General features: G+C 43.9%; 1 protein-coding gene across 4 annotated transcripts in view; it reads left to right on the top strand.

Moving 5' to 3' along the window:
- Yeats2 (YEATS domain containing 2) overlaps positions 1–16,178 on the top strand; it is a 96,022-nt gene extending 79,844 nt beyond the window's left edge. For all 4 annotated transcript variants that reach the window (XM_075968987.1, XM_075968960.1, XM_075968978.1 and 1 more), the window contains 9 exons: positions 348–446; positions 6,729–6,831; positions 7,952–8,025; positions 8,449–8,528; positions 9,519–9,720; positions 11,586–11,812; positions 12,326–12,400; positions 13,345–13,418; positions 14,599–16,178. In XM_075968987.1, the coding sequence (XP_075825102.1) occupies positions 348–446; positions 6,729–6,831; positions 7,952–8,025; positions 8,449–8,528; positions 9,519–9,720; positions 11,586–11,812; positions 12,326–12,400; positions 13,345–13,418; positions 14,599–14,707 (1,043 nt within the window). In that variant the 3' untranslated portion in view covers positions 14,708–16,178. The remainder of the gene's footprint in view (positions 1–347; positions 447–6,728; positions 6,832–7,951; positions 8,026–8,448; positions 8,529–9,518; positions 9,721–11,585; positions 11,813–12,325; positions 12,401–13,344; positions 13,419–14,598) is intronic.
- Positions 16,179–19,933: the final 3,755 nt, after the last annotated feature.

The following is a 19,933-nucleotide window of genomic DNA, read 5'->3' as shown; positions in this document are numbered from 1 at the left end:
GAGAGAGCCTCACAAGCCCAGCCCCTGCACTGGGGTCACCTATTGGCAGACGATGGCTACTGAGAGAGGGGGAGTTGTGTCTTCAGTGGTTCAACCACTGGCAAGTTACCGGTGCTCCCGTAGATAGCGCCATACCAATGTCTGTGTGCAGTGCTTCCTGGTTAAACTAAGTCTCAAAACAAAAAGACCATAGTGGGAGGGGCTTGCTGGAAGAAAGAGGAGCTGGTAAAGGGATAAGAGAAGGTGGAATGAGTGTGGCTGGAATAATTAATTATGCATGTGTAAAATTGTTGAAGAATAAGTACTAACTTCTGTCACTATTCTGTCTGCCTTTCTTTCTGCCTTAGTGGTTCAGTCATTTTCCACCAGCAAATTGCCTACCGTCCTGCCCATTGGTGTCCCAAATCCAGCTGCCCCTAGCTCTGCTCCAGTAGCTATTGCAAAAGGTATGTAGTACTGCACAGAGTCTTTGTCCCAACGTTTCATGCACGACTTCCTACTGTAGTCTTAATGTTTTAAATTCAGGCATCTGTCAGCTAGCCACTTGACAGCTATATGACAAAAAACTAAATACTTAATGTCACAGACATTGAGGGGCATCGGGCATCATTTTGCCCTCCAGTTTTAACTGGGTTGAGACAAGTTGCACAAATAGCAAACTGCTTGGTAAGTGCAGGACAAGTGATCTGGACAGCGATTACTAACGTACTACAGTTCAGAATGTCTGGTCAGGGCTCCTGGGGTCAGGACTTTGTGGGGCTTTTGTTGTTTTGTTTGTTTGGTAAGTTGGGTTTTCCAGACAGGTTTCTCTGTATCACCCAGACTATTATGGAACTCACTCTGTAGGCCAGGCTGTCCTCAAACTCACAGAGATAGGCCTGCTTCTGTCTCTCGAGTGCTGGGACTAAAGGCGTGTACCACTACCACCACCACCACCCTATTGGGGACAAACTTTCATGGGCCTTTATAAACCAGACTTTTTTTTTTAAGAATAGAGAACCCTTCATCTGTATAGCGGTCAAGGGCTATGGATTAAGGGAACAGCAGAGACAAGACTTGAAGGGCTTATTTATGGAAATTGACCAGTTTGGGGCAACATAGTTGTGAGGAAGGAGCTTTCGTGGGGAGCAGACAGCACCAGCAGAACATTCCTGGCAGTAATAATAGATGACTAGAAGGTGGAGTACAGTGGATCAGAGCAAACCTTTATCTATAGCAACTCTAGCAGTGATGACTCCATATGCTCAGGTCCTAGTACCTCCTGCTATGTGTATGTAATTCTGACACTAACTCTTATGTCAGTCCTTCAGCATAGCTGTCACATCCTAGAGACTGGGTTTGGAGATGTATACACTTCCCAAATAGAGGAAACAGTAAAGCTGAAATTTGTGCTAGACTGCCTTTCAGGCATTTTGGTTCCCATTGTCTTGGGAGGTGAATTTAGAGTATAACTGACAGGGACCTAGTTATGGTTTTATTGGTCTGGGTTTGGTTCTTGTAGAGACCATATAAAGCCTCCATCCAGTGTTTATGGATTATCCTGCGTAGGGAAGCATTTGTCTGCCCTTGAGCAAAATATAGCTGTGAAAGCATTGGTACCACTCTGCACCAGACTGATTCATTTAATCTCAGACTAGGGCAGAGCATCTTTTGGTTTTGTTTTTTATTACATTAATTGTATGTGTGCATACTGGCATACACACACTATAGGACAGCTTGTAGGGGTCATTTCTGTGCTTCCACAGTGTGAATTCCAGGGGCTGAACTTGGCAGCAAGCGCCTTTGCCCACTGAGCCACTTCACCAGCCCTCTATTTTGATTTTAAGGAAAGTAAAACATGCAGTGAGGTATAGAGATAATAAACATACCACTTGATGTACCATCCAAGATAAGAACATTTCTGTGGTCCTTTTTTTTTTTTTTTTTTTTTTTTTTTTTTTTTTTTGAGACAGGGTTTCTCTGTAGCTTTGGAGCCTGTCCTGGAACTAACTCTTATAGACCAGGCAGGCCTCGAACTCACAAAGATCCGCCTGTCTCTGCCTCCCGAGTGCTGGGATTAAAGGCGCACACCACTGTTCGGCCCTTTTTTTTTTTTTAACCCTTATCCAGTTTCCGGCCTCTGTAGCCAACCAATATTGTAACTTCTGTCACCATAGATTATTTCTAATTTTGAAATTGAGAAAATGAAAGCATACACATTTTTTTGTGCTTGATTTTGTTCATTGCTTTTTAGGTTTGTTCATATTGTTTATGTAAACCGCCTAGCAGTGGTTTTACATTGAAGGGCATATATTGTAGTTTTTGTTTTCTTCATTGAGAGCATTTGGTGGCTTCCAGCTAGCAATAAATTGTTTGTTTGTTTATTATTATTTTTTGGCAATAAATCTTAAAGAACACATTTTCATTTCTGTTGTGTTTCCCTAACCTGAAAATGTTTTGATTGGTTATCAAGTGTGGTGGCACACAGCTGTAATCCCAACATGTATGAGGTAGAAGCAGGAAAACCATGGGGCCAGAGAGATGGTTCAGTGCTTAAGAGTGCTTGTTCTTCCGGAGGACCCAGGTTCAATTCCCCACACCCACGTGGCAGCTCACAACTGCCTGAAACTCCAGTTCCAGAGGATCCAGTGCCTTCTTCTGGCCTCTTCAGGAACTTACACATGACTGCACAGACTACTCACAAGCAAAATAGCCGTGCACATAAAATCCAAATAAGTAAATGAACAGGCAAAATATCCATATAATAAGATACAAGTGAATGAATGCATAAATATTAAATAAAGCGAGGATCTTCCTCAGCTATTTAGCAAGTTTAAGGCCAGCCTGGGGTGCATGATACCTTCATTCAAAAATAAAAAGATTCTAAAAGCTTTGGTTATGTATTTCTCTAATTATTCAAATGACAGATTTGTGAAGTTGGAGCGATGGTTCAGTAGTAAGATAACATGCTATTTTTGCAGAGGCCTTAGGTTCAAGTCTCAGCACCTACATGGCACTTTAACAGCTGTCTCTGTAAAACTCCAGGACCAGGGGATCCAGTGCCCTCTGCTGGTGTCTGCGGGTACGTGCGTGTGATACACATGCATACAGGCAAAACACTCAAACAGAATATTTTTAATTTGTTAAAAGCCAAATTCAAAGGACTATTCTTTTGGGAGTGGGGTTCAAGACAAGGTTTCTCTGTGGAATAGCCCTGACTATCCTGGAACTCACTCTGTAGACCAGGCTGGCCTTGGTTACAGAGATCCATCTGCCTCTGCCTCCCGAGTGCTGGGATTAAAGGTGTGCACCACCACCTCCCGCGCCAAGAGACTATTCTTTGAACTTTTTCTTAGGGCCTCTTCCTGTTTCTAGAAGTCTCAGAATGGCTAGGGATTGGGGAACCATGCACTGTTAACTATGGCATTGCCGATGTCACTCAGTATGAGTCAGTATGCATCAAGAAATCATTTTAATTTCTATAATTTCTACATAGTAACCTCAATAATTAAAAAATTAAAGGCAAGACCTGAAGCTATGGCTCAGCAGTTAAGAACACCTGTTGTTCTAGATAGGACCTGAGTTCAATTCCAAGTACTCAACATGGAAGCACCCAACTATTTCTAATTCCCGTTTTAAGTGATCTACAGTCCCCTTCTGAGGGGCACCATGCACATACATGGCATACGTATATACATGCAGACAAAATGTTCATATATAAGAAATAAATCTTAAAAATAGAATTAAAGGAAACATTTTATATGAGGTATTATAGCTTACTTTGGTGATACCAACATTCAGAAGGCTGAAGCATGAAGTCTGTGGCAAGTTCAAGACTAACCTGAGCTATATAATTAGATCCTTTCAATAAACCTAAAAGGAGGAGGGGGAGTTCATACATATCAAATGTCAGTTAATGAGGAACAGGAAAGATGGGACAAAAACAATGGTTTGGGGCCATTGTTTGGTGAAGTACTTTACCCCAAGGCTGAGGGACCTGAGTTTGGGCGCCAGAGTCCACACGGTAGAAAGAGAGAACTAGTTTTCACAAGTTGTCCTCTGCCCTCCCCATGTGCCATGATAAGTGTGTGCCCACACACTTACCAGACAAGGTTAGAAGAGTGGGCAGACAAGGCACTAGAGAGTTATCAGCTCAGCGTTAAGAACTCTTACTGTTCTTGCAGAGAACCTAAGTTTGGATCCCAGTACCTGTATCCCTAAATCACAGCGACCTACAGCTTCAGCTCTGGGGGATCTAAGTCTGATGCCCTCTTCTGGCATCACACCCTCACAGTCCTGGCGGACATACATGCACACACATAAATAAAAGTAATAAAGAGTAAAAATTAGTGTTAAAGTCTAAACACATAAAATAAAATAGCTAAAGTCAATGTGGTGATGTACCCCTATAACCTCAGCATTCTGTCTTCCCTCGCACCCCCCTCCCCCCACCAAGCAGAGGACCAAACCCAGGGCCTCACACATACTTGGCAAGTGCTAAATCCCCAACCCCAACCTCAGCATTCTGGAAGCAAAGGCTGGCCTTGACTTTTAGTGAAACAGTAATGAGGTAATTTATTAATCAGGTTTTTCAGTAGCAGAGCAATCTTGAACAAAAACCAGGAAAACTAGGGTAGCAGATATAAATACGAAGGAGCCTTGGCCTTTGAAATAGTTGAAGATTAGACTCATGGAACAGGAAAGAATAGCCATGATGCAGTCAGCTGGGGAGGGGTGATCTTTACTTTGACTGGCATGAGAAGTGGGCCCATCGTGTCTGAAAGCAGGAAAACTTCTGCCTTACATTAAAGGTAACAGCTAACTTGAGGTAGAATATAAACTTGAATGTGAAAGGTTAGAAACACTTTTCTTTTTTTTTAATGGAAGAAAATGTGAGACACAAGATGTCGGAAAAATGAAAAATGTTAGACTTTATTATAATAACCTTACTCCATCAGAAAATATTAAAAGAGCAAAAAGTCCAGCAATAGACCATTCAAAGTCAGTGTGAAAAACAACACTTTACAAAAGAGGATGTCCAATAACACAAAGCCCTAGAATTACTCAGATTTATTAGTTATGAAGGAAATACAGATTATATCCTAGCAGCAAAACAGAATCACCAGGAATTCAAATTTTCACAATACAGAGGCTACTGGGGACCTAAAGTAATGGGAACCTGGGTTATCCACAGTGGGCTACAAAATGGTAGAATCACTTTGGAAACCAGCGATCAGTTTTTAAACTAAGAAGTGTTCATCCTGGGTTCTGGGGATCCATTTGAGGGAAAGATTGTAAATGTCTGTCAAGAAACATGGATGACCTGTGTTCTTAAATAACTACAGTGGTGCTGACTCCACAGGAGCCAGGCTTGTCGAGGAGGACCTGATAGAGACAGGCAAGGCATAGAGCGACTGGGCTGAAAGAAAAACGGGTGTATGACGAGGAAACATTTATCAAATAATGCTTACTGAATACCAGTTACGTGTCAGTGAAAACAGAGAGAGACGACGCTGTTATGTGAGACTGGACAGGACTGAGTAGGAAAATAGCAATAAGTGCTTTTAGTGCCAATGTACAAGACAGATTCAGTCTAGGAAGAGAGTGCAGCTGTTAAAAGCAAACACTACTCTTGCAGAGAACCTGAGTTTGGTTCCTAGCACTCACTATGGGTGGCTCATAGCCCCCTGTCCCCATAACTGCAGCTGCTGGGAACCAGTGCCCTCTTCTGATCTCCTCAGGCACCTGCACTCAAGTGCACATACCACACAGACATGCACCTGTGCACTTAAATAAATTAATAAAGGCTGTCTGAGAGAGTAAAGGCGGCGAAGCTGTGCAGACACAAGAACCGTGTCAGCATGGTATTTTAAGAAAACGCTAAGGAAAGAAAGGCATATCTCCTGAGACATTAATGTTTATGTCAGTAGAGTTAATACATCTCCTGTCAGGACAGAAGTGTTTTTCAATTTTTCAGTATTTACATAAATATATAAACATGCATGTAAATAAGTATGTAATAAAATATTTTGGGAATGAAACTCAAATATAAAGAATTTATGCTTTATGTGCACCTTAGACATATAACCTGAAGATAATTTCATGTATTTTTAACTAATTTTGTATGCATGATAGCCAGGTGTAGTGACTCACATCTGTAACTTGGGAAGCGTTCTGTGAGTTTCAGGCCAGCTGGACCACAGAGGAAAAACTCGAGGCCAACCTGGCTGATAAGACCCTGTCTCAAAATACCCAAAACAGTATAATAGAAATAATTTTGTATACATGTGGAGCTGCATGTTGGCATTTGAGAAACTGTGATTGTTGAAGTACTTCAGTTCAGATTGGAGATTCTCAACCTATGGTATTGAAAGCCAGATAAAAATACCTTGAAAATTGCCATGCACAACAGATCTGCCTTTCTCTCTCTGTCTTTGTCTCTGAATACTAGAATAAGACGTCAGGTCGGTAAACTTGGCTGGAAAGATGACACCAGAATAGACGTATCGTGTGCTAATCTCAGTCCCAGGGCGGAGCTGAGAGCGGTACAGAGCAGTGTGGTGTGGTGTATAGTTGGCTACCCTGAGACCTAAGCTTACAGTTGTCTGTGTGCTGAGGCTGAGAACAGGAGCCATCTGCGTCTCTTGTTATGTCCACACACCTTAGCTGGCAGTGCCCTCAGTTGAGTACAGTTGTTTTGCTGGCACAATTAGCTCCTGGCAGTTCTTTTTGTTGATCTTCCTTTGTAGTGAAGACTGAACCAGAAACCCCTGGGCCAAACTGCCTCTCCCAGGAGGTCCAGACAGCAGTGAAAACTGAAGAGAGCTCTGAACTGGGCACCTACGTCATTAAGTAAGTGTTCTAGTTTCTTCTAAGGGGGCTCTGCTTTTGGTGTCTCTGTGACGCTTTTTCAAAATCATTGTGATAGCTGAGTGTGTGTGGACATAGTGAGTTAGTCCTCTGGGGGTAGGGGCATTGTTGTCTTTCAGGGCTGAAGAGTTTATTTTTTATGTGTTTGGGTATTTTGTATGGTTGTATGTCTGTACACTTCCTGTATACCTGGTATCCAAGGAGGCCAGAAGAAAGTGTCAGATCCCCTGGGACTAGAATTTCAGATAGTTGTGAACCACCCTGTCAGTGCTGGGAGTTGAACGTGGGTCCTAAGGAAAAAGTCTTAATTAACCACTGAGCCATCTTTCCAGCCTCCAAAGAGTTTATTTTAGCCAGTGGTATGGCTTAGGGGTAGCACTTGACCAGTAATCATGGAAGCCCCAGGACTCCCTTGAGCTTGCTGATGTACAGCCTCTGTTGAATGGGGATAGCATACCCAAGTGTAATCATTTTGTTCCTGGGTATTCACAAACCCTGCCTGTGCTTCACAGCTGCCTCTGCATAGCCATGTCATCTTGCTTCCTCTAAAAAACCTTCTTCATTGATTTCTCATTTCCAAATTAGGAACCTCCCTTTGAGTTGCCAGGCACTTCTAGAGACAATAGAAACATTGTGTCTCTTAACATGACAGATGGAGGCATCAATCAATAACCCTAAGACAGGCATTTGTGTAGTAGCAGTCACCTTGCAGAGATTCTTACTCTAATTTTCAAATGTAGATAAAATGTCTGAGATGGTTGTATAATTTGTTAAAATCTGTTTGTTCTTAGATTTCTTTTTTAAGTATAAAATGTTTTATAAAGAAGACCTAGAACCTTATATGGTGGTTCACACCCGTAATTCTGACATTGGGCAGGGTTGGGGTGCAGAGATAGGAAGATCAGATACTCAAGATCATCTGCAAATTTGAGCAGCCAGGGCTACATGAGAACCTGTCTTTAAAAACAAAGAAAGGAAAGGAAGCTTTTTGTTAGCAGAGGGAACGGTCGGGGTGTGTGTGTGTGTGTGTGTGTGTGTGTGTGTGTGTGTGTGTGTGTTCGACAAGCCTATACAATTTAGTGTCATTGTTTACACTTCTCAGGGTGGACCATTTGGAGACTATCCAGCAGCTCTTGACAGCAGTAGTCAAAAAGATTCCATTAATTACTGCGAAAGGTAAGAGGGTTGTTCTCAACCTGCACGGACATTTTGTTAAACTGTAAAGTACTTGGAATGATGCAGTGATTGTGACTTAGCCACTTGCGGGGGTCTGGGAGTCACAGGATCTTGGTCACATCTGGTTAGACTTGGGTGCAGGCTGTGCTGGCAACGAAACCAAGAGCCCTGTGCGTGCTAAGCAGATGCCTCGCTTCTCAGCTGCTTTACCCCAACCCCTCCCTTAGACCAGGCAGGTGTTTTAGGCGGGCAGAGTAACAGCTTCCTGGAGTTGAACAAATGTAACATAAAAGAATGTAACACATCTTTGCATCATTAAACCAATATTCCATAGCATAAACAAATGTAATCATCTTCAACTAATATTTCACAACAATCTCCAATAAGCAAAATTTGTCTAAACCACAGCAATCTTTCTTCTAGGTGAAGATGCCAGCTGTTTTTCTGCCAAGTCTGTGGAGCAGTATTATGGCTGGAACATTGGGAAAAGGAGAGCTGCTGAGGTAAGGCTGTTTGCCGCCTGGATTTTCAGCCCGCCACCAAAAGCCAGGCAGCAAAGCGGAGTCAACATCTGTATGTGCTCCACCTGTAAGGAAAAATGAGACAAATTTGCAATCTATTTCTTTAAGGTACTTGGTGGTGGATATATTTTTCAATCACAGATGTCATTCTCTGGATCTCAGATACCTTTGAAAAGGTGTACTCTCCTGTACCAGAGGAAGTATCTCAGGCTTTCTTTGAGAAATGTATATATTCTGGGGTTGGAGAGGTGGTTCAGCAGCAAAATGGCTGCTCTCACGGAGGACTTGGGTTCATTTCCCAGTGTCCTTCTCTAGCTCACAGCGGTCTGTAACCCCATTTCCAAGAGACCAGTCTCCTCTAGACTTCAGACATTAGGCATGCAAGTGGCACACACGTGCACATAAAATTAAATTTTCTAAACTTGTAAATTTCAAAATAATAATAAATCCAGATTTTTATGGAGTACTTACAACAGTGTTGCCAGATGCAGTTGAATCATGAGAAAAGGCAGGACAGTGTATGCAAAAGTAGCGTCGTTGTGGTTGGTCTGGAGAGAATAAAAAGTTAGCTCATGACCCAATAAGAAGTTGTAAATAGAATAGAAACCTAGGAGCTTCTATTTTATTTTGTAAACATTAAGACCAGTGGAGATTCTTTGTATTACATTTAAAGTTTCATTGTGTGTGTGCGTTTGCATACACATACACGCCACTGCACACTGCTGAAGGCTAGAGGACAGGTGGAATCAGTTGTCTTCTGCTCTTCGGGTTCTGGGGACCAAGTTGGGCTCAGCTGACTTGGCAGACATCTTTCCTGAGCATCTTACTGGTCCGCAGAGAAGCTCTTCTGTATGTTCTCCTTTTGCTGGTATAGAGTGATAGAATCTGACTTTTTATTGCTTAGTTTATTTTAGTGCATAGCAATTGATTTTAAAATTTAATGATTTAATTTTGGTTCAAAACCTTTTTAAGTGGCAAAGAGCAATGACAGTACGAAAAGTGTTACAAGAAATACTGGAGAAGAATCCAAGATTCCACCACCTGACACCCCTAAAAACCAAGCACATTGCTCACTGGTGCCGCTGCCACGGTTACACTCCACCAGACCCTGAGAGCCTGCGCCATGATGGGGACTCCATTGAAGATGTGCTGACCCGAATTGACAGTGAGCCAGGTAGGCCTTAGTGGGCTGCTGGAAGCTGCTGTAGATGGCAAGACCGTTCTTCTTACCATGACACCCCAGACGACATGGCCCTTCAGAAATGTTTATACCCAAGTGTTACAAGCGTTTCCAGCCAGGAATGTTTACTTCGTGCCGTCTGGTAGTCATGCCCTGCTCCCATGAGTCTCCTCCTCAGCATTACTCTAAAGATTCCTAACTTATACTCTCCCTCAGATAGAAGTGACTTCCCTTTCTTTGTGACCTTAGAGAACCCCCAAAAGGCAAGTCTGCCTTTTCCCACGAAGAAAGGCCAGTATCTTGGGTGTTTTTGAACCCCAGGCGAGGGTATTGGAGGCACGTGAGAATAATCAACAGTAGGAAAGAAACAATATATATACTGCTACAGTTTGTATCAGTATATATACATATATGTGGTGTATATGTTATGTAATACACATGTATATAAACTGTATATATAGTAAAGAAACAATATATATACTGCTACAGTTTGTATCAGTATATATACATATATGTGGTGTATATGTTATGTAATACACATGTATATAAACTGTGTATATAGTAAAGAAACAGTATATATACTGCTACAGTTTGTATCAGTATACATACATATATGTGGTGTATATGTTATGTAATACACATGTATATAAACTGTATATAGTAAAGAAACAGTATATATACTGCTACAGTTTGTAACCGTATACATACACATATGTGGTATATATGTTATGTAATACACATGTATATAAACTGTATATATAGTAAAGAAACAGTATATATACTGCTACAGTTTGTAACCGTATACATACACATGTGGTATATATGTTATGTAATACACATGTATATAAACTGTATATATAGTAAAGAAACAGACAACTGCTGAATGATAACGTTAGGATCAGAGCAGCGTCTGATTGTGCCTTAAAGAATAAGTTCAGCCAAGTCCCCTGTCCATCTGAGGGAACCTGGAGACAAGTGGGTAAGTCCCTACCCCATCTACATAAGTTTTGCTCTCTGCAGAAAACTTCCTGGGTGCCTGGTGCTCAATGGTCATTTGTCTCATCTGCTATGGCATGTAGTGTCTGTGCTGAGAGAGTCTGTCAGCTTCTAGATCTGTGGCCTTGGTGAGCAGAGACTACATGGTAACCCAAGTTTCATGGTACATCACCAACACTTGTAGTCAGTAAAACAGGAGCCAGGAGCTGTTGAGCCACCGCCATTGTACCTGGCCTCACATCCTCTGTCGTGTGTATGGACCTGACTTTATTGTCCTGATACTCCGGGTACACAGCCCATTGAAGGCTGTGCACATTACCCTGTCAACAGCGCTTCCCTCAGAGCAGGGAGACAGGGATGATTTAAGCCAGGATTCTCAGATAGTCCAGGCTGGCCCTGAACTTACTGTGTAGCTAAGATGAATTTGCACTTCTGATCCTCCTGCCTCTACCTCCCCAAGCTCTGGATTTATAGCATGTGCCACCACACTCAGTGCAGTACTGGTAATCAGACTTGGGACTTCCTAATCCCAAGACCTCCTGCATGCCAGGCTGGCGCTCTAACCAACTGAGCCACATCCCCAGCCTGAATAGGAATGACTTTATGTTCTTCACTGCACATTTCTACATTTTCCAGATTTTAATAAATGAAGAAAATTAATGTGTTGATTCAGGAAGAGGGCAGTGGGGTGAATTATGTACTGTCTTTGCCTCACTGGCAGATAGATTCATTTAGAATAGGATGGCTGTCTGCATGTCTGCCTCATGAGGCTCTGGTTCTCGTGAGAGGGCTACAGAAGCTGAACTGGACAAGAATAGCTGCCAGCAGACTCCACCCTCCTCAGCCTGCTTCCTCTCCCGCAGAGTGCCTGTCGTCCTTCTCCACTGCCGACGACCTCTGCCGGAAGCTGGAGGACCTGCAGCAGTTTCAGAAAAGGGAGCCTGAGAGCGAGGAAGAAGTGGACATCCTCAGCCTCTCAGAGCCGTTGAAGACGACCATTAAAAAGGAGCAGGAAGAAAAGCAGGAAGAAATGAGATTCTACCTACCGCCAACTCCAGGCTCGGGATTTGTTGGTGACATTACACAGAAGGTAGGACGCTAAGGCTGTGGAGCTGTCCAATCATGGGCCAGGTACAGAGTCCAGACTCAAACACCAGTCTGCCAGGGTGATTGTGATTGGCTCCTGCCCATAACTTAGGTGTACTCCCACTTTCTCATATCGGAGCCTTCTGCGAGGGCTGTAAGTGCATGGGGAAAGGTTGCGTGTTGAACATGGCTGCAAAGCCGAGGGCTAGACACGGGCTTTGTCCTGGGTTCTTTGCTCCTCTGCCTCAGGAGAAGCGTTTCTCCTTCACAAGGTATATCATGTCACAGTTCCTACTTGAGGGAAGTCTCCTCCCAGCCTGCTGCAGTTGCAGGGCACACCCTTGTTACCATGGCATCTAGCAGCTTTTAATTATTGCTGGCACCATTTTGAGTTCTTCAGAGACTCCATTCGTGTTCCACGATCAGAGCTTTGGGGTGAAAACATGATTCCATGTTATCGCTCGGGAAGAGGTCTGCTAATGTTGATGGAACACATGACTTTCCTCCACTCTTCCAGATTGGGATCACCCTGCAGCCCGTGGCACTGCACAGGAACATGTACGCATCCGTGGTCGAGGACATGATCTTAAAGGTGGGTGCCTGCTGCCCGCAGAGGACTTGAACTGTGACCGCGGCTGACCAGGTTAGATTCTAGGCCCGAGGGGAGCAGAGAAGACAGCTTTTAAGTCCCTTGTCATATTTAGGTTTTAAGTTTCTTTTCTGTTGAGTAAACAAAGTCATGTCCCTCTAAGAGCTGAGGTTCGTTGTTGTGTTGAGGGTGGACCCCAGGCCTCATGCTTGCCAGGCAGCTGGTCTTCCCCAGAGTTCCCGAGCTCCAACGGATGTCAGTGCCTTGTTAGTGCCGTTTTGTATTCTCATTAAGAAGTATCCCAGCGACTGGAGAGATGTCTCAGAAGTTAAGAGGACTGGCTGCTCTTCCAGAGATCCTGAGTTCAATTCCCAGCAACTACATGGGATTGCTCATAACCATCTATAATGGGATCTGATGCCCTCTTCTGGCATAAAGTTGTATATGCAGATAAAGCACTATATACATAAAATAGATTTTTTTTTTAAATGACTAAGAAGTATCCTATTATGAGAAGTATCTTTGTTCTTACCATTTTAGAGAGGGCAAAAAAAACAGAGCCTTAGGTTTTCCCTGTCTGACAACAGAGAAGCAGCCACAACTGTCTGTCTCAAAGGGTTAGAAAAGCAGCAGCTCCTTCGCCTGCCTGGTCCTCACCTCAGCAGTTCTTGTCCATTCTGCATCCCCCGCAAAGGGAGGCTTCGGTAGCAGCCCTCACTCAACACTCTTTTTTCCTTAGAAAACCATGTCTGGTTAATGAAAACCACTTCATCCAGTTTATAATTTCTCTACATCATGGCCTCTAAACAGAAATTCAGTTTTTCCTGAGACCTTTGTAATATTTAATTGACAGTTATTTCAAAGGTTTTCGTAAAAGATGAGGTCAATTGCATCTTTTCCACTAGCAAGCAGGTGACTATTTTGTCAATACCAGTCTTCTGTTGTAGGCCACGGAGCAGCTGGTAAGTGACATCCTGAGACAGGCACTGGCAGTTGGATACCAGACGGCATCTCCCAACAGGTACTATTGCGCAACTGATAGCACAGGCTTTGCAATTTAGTTACTCTTGAAGATGTTCTGTCTTAAATATAGGAGGAGATAGAGTTGCTGTGCTTGGGACATTAGAAGCAGACTGAGGGTCCATCCTGTGGTTTTCAGAGAGCCTCTGTAGAAAGCCTAGCTGTGCCCTCCCAGCCATTACTTCAGAGACACCCAGGTCTGTAGTGGTAGTCACAGGGTAGAGCAGGCAGCAGGTTCTTCCATTAGAGACAGGAACCTCTCAACAGGAGACTTTAGGGTCGAGTTTGATAAATATTACCTAAGGTTTTTGTCATTGCAGACACATTATTCCTCTCAGAAACTGGGAAGCTGAGCTCCAAAAGGGAGTCGTCTCCAGTGTCCCAGATCACAGGCCCCACATTTAGACTGTCTCACTGGCTGGGGACCCTTGAGCTCACTGCCACTTCTTTTCTGATACATTCATCTCTGAGTGGAATGCAGAGTTCCCGGGCCTTAAAAGAGCGATAGTCCACGTCCTCTTTTCCTTCCTGTTCCACTGAAGGCTGTCATAAAATCCTGACAGGTATTGCAGTACCTGAGGATATTAGGTCAGAAATACGGAGACAACATAGAGGTCTTGATTTTTTTTTTTTTTTAAAGAAGTGGGGATAAACATTTTCAGGCCTGCTCTCTGTTACCTTGCTTGTAAATTAGGAGGAGCCATGCTCTTTTTCTCCATGTTCCTGACTGGAGATGTGGCACCCTCGGTAGTTTGAATGAGAGCCTGTAACCTCACATTGGCTGGCCAGGACTCACCTCCTGTCTTCTAAGATGAGAGAGATAGCCCATATCTTCATGCTGTTTGGAAGCAAAAGAGACTGCTAAGACTTAGAAACACTTAGAAGAAGACTTAGGAACATTTTCTCCTACTGTCTCCTTTCTCTGTCGGCTAATCATTGAGCCAACATGAAGTTGTTGTTCCTGTAACCGGTGGTAAGATTTGAACCCTGGGTAGGACTGTAATTGCAGTTATATCTTTGATCAGAAAGGAGAAGAATTCATAAAACGTGGGAGAGAGCATGGCCTTTGTCGTCACATCCTGCTATGAAGAACGGTCCTTTTAGTGAATTAACTGACTAAATGATTATTGAACGCATTTGACACATTATACCTAATTATACTTTTGGGTCTTTTGGACTAGGGTTCCCAAAGAAATCACAGTGAGTAATATTCACCAGGCCATTTGCAACATTCCTTTTCTGGATTTTCTCACAAACAAGCACATGGGGAGACTGAACGAGGATCAGTGAACACAGTGAAGATGGTCCCCGAAAAGCAGGATGGGGAGCTGTGTCTGAAGTATGAAGACTGTGGTGACGCTTGTGTTTGGGGAAAGGTGGTTTCTGTGCGGAAGAAGGCCATGGCTACCATACCATTCCTTCTGTGTAACTGCGTGTATCACAAGGGCATTGAGTCCCGGGTGCAGCCCTTTGGAGACTGAGTTGTTTCCCAATTCTGGAAGGAAGCTGAATAGACACAGCTTTGTCAGTTTGTATTTCTTAGTGTGAGACAAGGTGCTCCCTCTTTGGTGTGTGTTTGGGTTCACATGGGGCCTGCTTCCCAGAAGGCGGAGATAAATCTGACGCTGGCCTAGGGTACCCTAAGGAAGAACAGCAAGGACGTACCTTCTCCTACCTTGGCTGCACTCTTGGCCAGTGTGAGTCAGCTACAGAAGGGGTAATATGCCATGTGGAAAGTCAGAGACCAAGGCGGCTTCAGACTGAGACTTTCTCATGGAACCCCAATGCCAGTGCTTCTGTGACAGCCAGTGTCAAAGCACTGTTGAGAATCCCAGCAGAGATCAGAAGGCATCAAGCCTGTGCTCATGAGACCCAGGAAACTATCACTGTTGGTGTAAGCATCATCTACAGAGTCCGGCACTTGGCCTGTGGTAATATGAGCACTGGGTCTTCATATCCGTGATGGCTGCAGAAGCTTTTCCTGCTGCCTCATGTCTAGGGGCTGGGGAGGCAGCCTCAGGGCAAACCTTCCTAGGATTGTCCCCTTGGTGGACCTAGGGTCCTGTCCTTCTCTGCCAAAGAGTTATCCAGATGAAAAGGGTTGAAACACCTGTGAGTGCCTTACCGAGGGCAAGAACTGCTCTAGCCCAGTGTGCCAGCACTAGAGTCGCTCTGTGAGGGGCAGAGTCTGCAGACCCTAGGGCCTCTCCAGTCCTATTCTCTCTTGTGGGGGCAAAGGAAAGACCTTAGTTCCAGTTGGAAACATTCTCTTACTCTGCTCAAAGCAAACTTGAAAGGTCTGAGTCAAAGTCAAAGACACTTAGGTAAGCAACAGAAAATCTGTTCTCCCAGGTCCCGTAGATTGGTGTGTGAGTCAGGAAACAGCAGGAAGGTAGCTGGATAAAATATGACTGAGAGCTACAGGTACAGAAGGGATCTTTCCAGCAGGAATAGGACAAGCATGGCTTAACAGAATAGTTGGTATATAAGCCTTAAGAATTTGGTCTGGAGACCACCCAGCAGATTGATAGGCCCACACACAGATTTCTTTAGAAGTGGACGGAGACCTACGTGGTAGGTTATTCAGATGAGAGCAGATTCATTTGTTGTGATGAAAACCTAAAGAATTTGCTTTTTGCTAAAGAAATATCAAATGATTTAAGAGTCTCTGTGTATGTTAATGTTTCAAGTGTTTTTCTATTATAATGTGTAACATAATTGTGTATCATTTTGTCTACAATAAAACTTTTAGTATTTGTGATGTTTTCTGAGTTGGAAGCGCCATACTTGGAGGGCTCATTGGGATGTGGCCATGGTATGGATCTTTGTGAATTTAAACTACTATCTCCTTCCTTCAAAAAAGTTCTGCAGCCGGGCAGTGGTGGCGCACGCCTTTAATCCCAGCACTTGGGAGGCAGAGGCAGGCGGATCTCTGTGAGTTCGAGACCAGCCTGATCTACAAGAGCTAGTTCCAGGACAGGCTCCAAAGCCACAGAGAAACCCTGTCTCGAAAAACCAAAAAAAAAAAAAAAAAGTTCTGCAACCATGTAATATAAAAGGATCACAGAAGCCGGGCGGTGGTGGCGCACGCCTTTAATCCCAGCACTCGGGAGGCAGAGGCAGGTGGATCTCTGTGAGTTCGAGACCAGCCTGGTCTACAAGAGCTAGTTCCAGGACAGGCTCCAAAGCCACAGAGAAACCCTGTCTCGAAAAACCAAAAAAAAAACAAATAAAAGGATCACAGATACATTTAGGTCACATACAAAACAGAAGACACTTTGCTTGGTGACCATGGACATAATTATTTCATACAAGCAATTTAAGGAAGATTCATAAATGGGTTCAATTTCACAGACACAAAAAAAAAGCAGAGACAGTCAAATAAACAAACTGGTTTATCTGCTGAGTTAAAGTTGGTCTGTGCTGAGGTCTGAAAGCCACTCCTGTGACGGTCCTTTTATTGTCATCTGGTATTGTGGCTTTTAAAGAATTGAGGAAAGGTGAAGACACTACAAAACTAAAGGCTCTGAAATCTGTGGCTTTTGAAGGGAATTTCTACAAGGAGGCTTAGGAATACAGTCCACAGAGGTAGCCTGCTGGGAAGCAACTTCACAGAGAGCCAGTGAAAAAGCAGAACCCCAGTTAGCTGGGGCATAGGTCAGGGTGGGTGCTGACAGCCCCTCCCTGGGCCTCAGGTGAGTGGCATATTCCATCCAACAGAAGCCTGGAGTCTTGGAGTTCTGTCCCGTACAGCATAGTGAGGGAAGACTTCAGCATGTGAAGGAACTCTGAGGACTTTGGGTTTAGTCGGCCTCATAATGTCCAGACAGCTGATTGGGGCAGTTTTCAAATTGGTCACTGTGGTTATGGGATAATTAATATTGAACACTCTTTGCTTAAATTAACAGATTAAACTGCTCTTTATTTTTCAAAAACTTACAGAATATAAAAATCATTAAATTTTATAGTAATTTTAGGTATGATAAAGTATTTTTAAAAATTAGGACTGGAGAGGTGGCTCAGTTGATGAAGTGTGTGCAGTACCTGAGTTCAATCACTAGAACCCACATAGAAAAGGAGGCATGGTGGTGCACACTTAGAATCTCAATGCTAGAGAGACAGAGAGAGGCAGATCCCTTGAGGCCTGCTATAGACCCAGCCTAGCTTATTTGGTGACCTCGAGACTAATGAGAAAAAGGAAAGATACCTGAAAAACACTTTGGGTGTCCTGTTCTCTACATGTGTACCCTGCACATAGAGGAACACACATGCATCCTTACATTCTGGAATATATATGTACCTGCATGTACAGGAACACACATACATACCTGCACAGAGTGAAACACACACATATGTATCCACACATACTGGAACACACTCGTCAGAGATGATCCCTGCTGATCCTCCAGTGCATCTCGCTGGTCTTTGTGCACATTGTGTGTATGAGATGGACTCGGGACTAAGAGAACATGACTGATACTGGTCTTAGTTGCTTCTTGGGTTGCCCATGGAGCTTTGTGTTTTAATTCCCATCTGGAATGAGGAGGGCCGGTGGGCAGAGCTATGTGGCACATTGCTGAGGTTCTAAACAACCTGTGACCTAGCAGAGGTCAGCCTCACTCCATGGCCACTGCAGTGCTACAGTGTCAGGAAGGGACAAGTGTGTTTTATGCTTGCCAAATGCAGCAGGGCTGTGCATTTCACACCAAGAGAATGAATGCATGGAGTGGGGGCCGGGGGGGTTGGGGGTTGCTGGGCATGGCGTATGGTCACTGGCAGAGTACAGCCAGAGGCTCTTAGTTGGGACCAAGAAGCACCTGGAAGAGAGTTAAGCAGGAAAGGACAATTCAGGACCTATGCTTGGCTGACTTGACTGTGCTAAGAACTGGATATTTCTAGCAAGCCAGGCAAGGTGTAGGCAGTAGCAACCTCGCTTTCAGATGCAGAAATGGAAGCTCCCGTTGCCCCAGCTAGTGCAGAAGCAGCGGTGGCACAGATGGTCCCTTTTCCCACTTAAGGGTGCAAGAGCTGAAGAGGGACGAAGGTTTGTACCACGTGCAACACGAGTCAACTACAGCTTCAGAAGAAGGGCTTGGAGTTTCTAATTGTCGAGGATATTAGCATAGTCACACTACATTAAAGTCGTTATTGAGAGACCAGATGATTGGGAAAAATATACTTGAGTTTGTAACTTAAGCCCAGCACATTTTTGCATTTTAGTAAACTGTTAATCTGCTCATTGCCTACATTTAGCTACCCAGCAGGCAGTCTCTTCCCTCTCGGGTACACTGAGCATGCAAACTGACAAATCGAGAGTAATGGGACCTTTGGTATATGCATATGGTTTCAATTTTCCCTTCAGAATGACTCAGCATTTCCTGGGCTGGCAAGAGGGAGGCAGGGGATGCTGTGTGGGAGGCCTGAGCTGCCGCCCCTGCCTTGGCTTTGAAGGGAACCCTTACAGTTCTTACCAAACACTGCCAAGCCTTTGAAACATCGTCTTTTTCTAGTGTTCGAGAGATGGTTGTGCAAAGGAGACTGGGCTTGTTCCACACAGCCATTCTGACTGAAACCTATGAAGACGAGTTTTCCAAAGGCAGAAGGAGTTGTTCCCCGCAATGGGGTAGTGAGTACCTAACCAGAGTTGAGGAGTCAGCAGGCTGGAGGGTCAAGGTGCCTGTAGGGGATGCTCCCAGCTCCTCACAGATGGGCATGGTAGTCCCTTCTAGTCCTTGAGTTGAGGGCAGACAGATGAAATTAGTAGGACAGGGCTCAGCCTCCAGAAATACCGGGCGAATGCCGTTCATGCTTTCAACATTTCATCCTGGAAACATGATCATCTTGGCTATAAAAAATTACATCTGAAAAGTGAAAACATGTAGATGATCTCCCTGGATGTATTTCACCACTGTGTGTATTCCATATATATACAGATATATTTCCATCTCTGTGTGTTATATATATATGAAATTTCTGTCTGGATATATATTACCACCATGAGACTCATGTGCAGGTGCTCATGTATTTTTTAAGAACTTAAGATACTGTTGTTGTTTTGAAACGCAGCCCCTCCCGGAACTTGCTATGTAGACCAGGCTGGCATTGAGCTCATAGAAATCCTCTTACCTCTGCCTCTAGAGTGCTGGGATTAAAGGCATCACTCCTGATAACTTAAGGTTGATTTTTTTTTTACCCCATGTGTATGTATGTGTTTTGAGACAAGTTTTCTCTGTGTAGCCCTGACTGTCCTGGGATTCACTCTGTAGACCAGGCTGGCCTCAAGATCACAGAGCTCTCCTTACCGTTGTTTCCACTGGGATTAAAGATATGCGCCACCGTTGCCTGGCTAAGATTTCTTAATGTAAGCATGTGGGGCACTGTAGAAAGAGATGAGACAACTGCCTGGGACTACCATAGGCTATCAAATAAGTTAACATGCATCTTGGGAAAACCACCCAAAGTTGGTAACTGGTCTACCAAGGACTTGATATATGCATACTTTTCAGTCTGGAGCAG

The sequence above is a fragment of the Microtus pennsylvanicus genome, chromosome 1 (genome assembly GCF_037038515.1).
Source record: "Microtus pennsylvanicus isolate mMicPen1 chromosome 1, mMicPen1.hap1, whole genome shotgun sequence".
In the NCBI taxonomy this organism is placed as follows: Eukaryota; Metazoa; Chordata; class Mammalia; order Rodentia; family Cricetidae; genus Microtus; species Microtus pennsylvanicus.
This window is presented reverse-complemented; position numbering and strand designations above follow the sequence as displayed.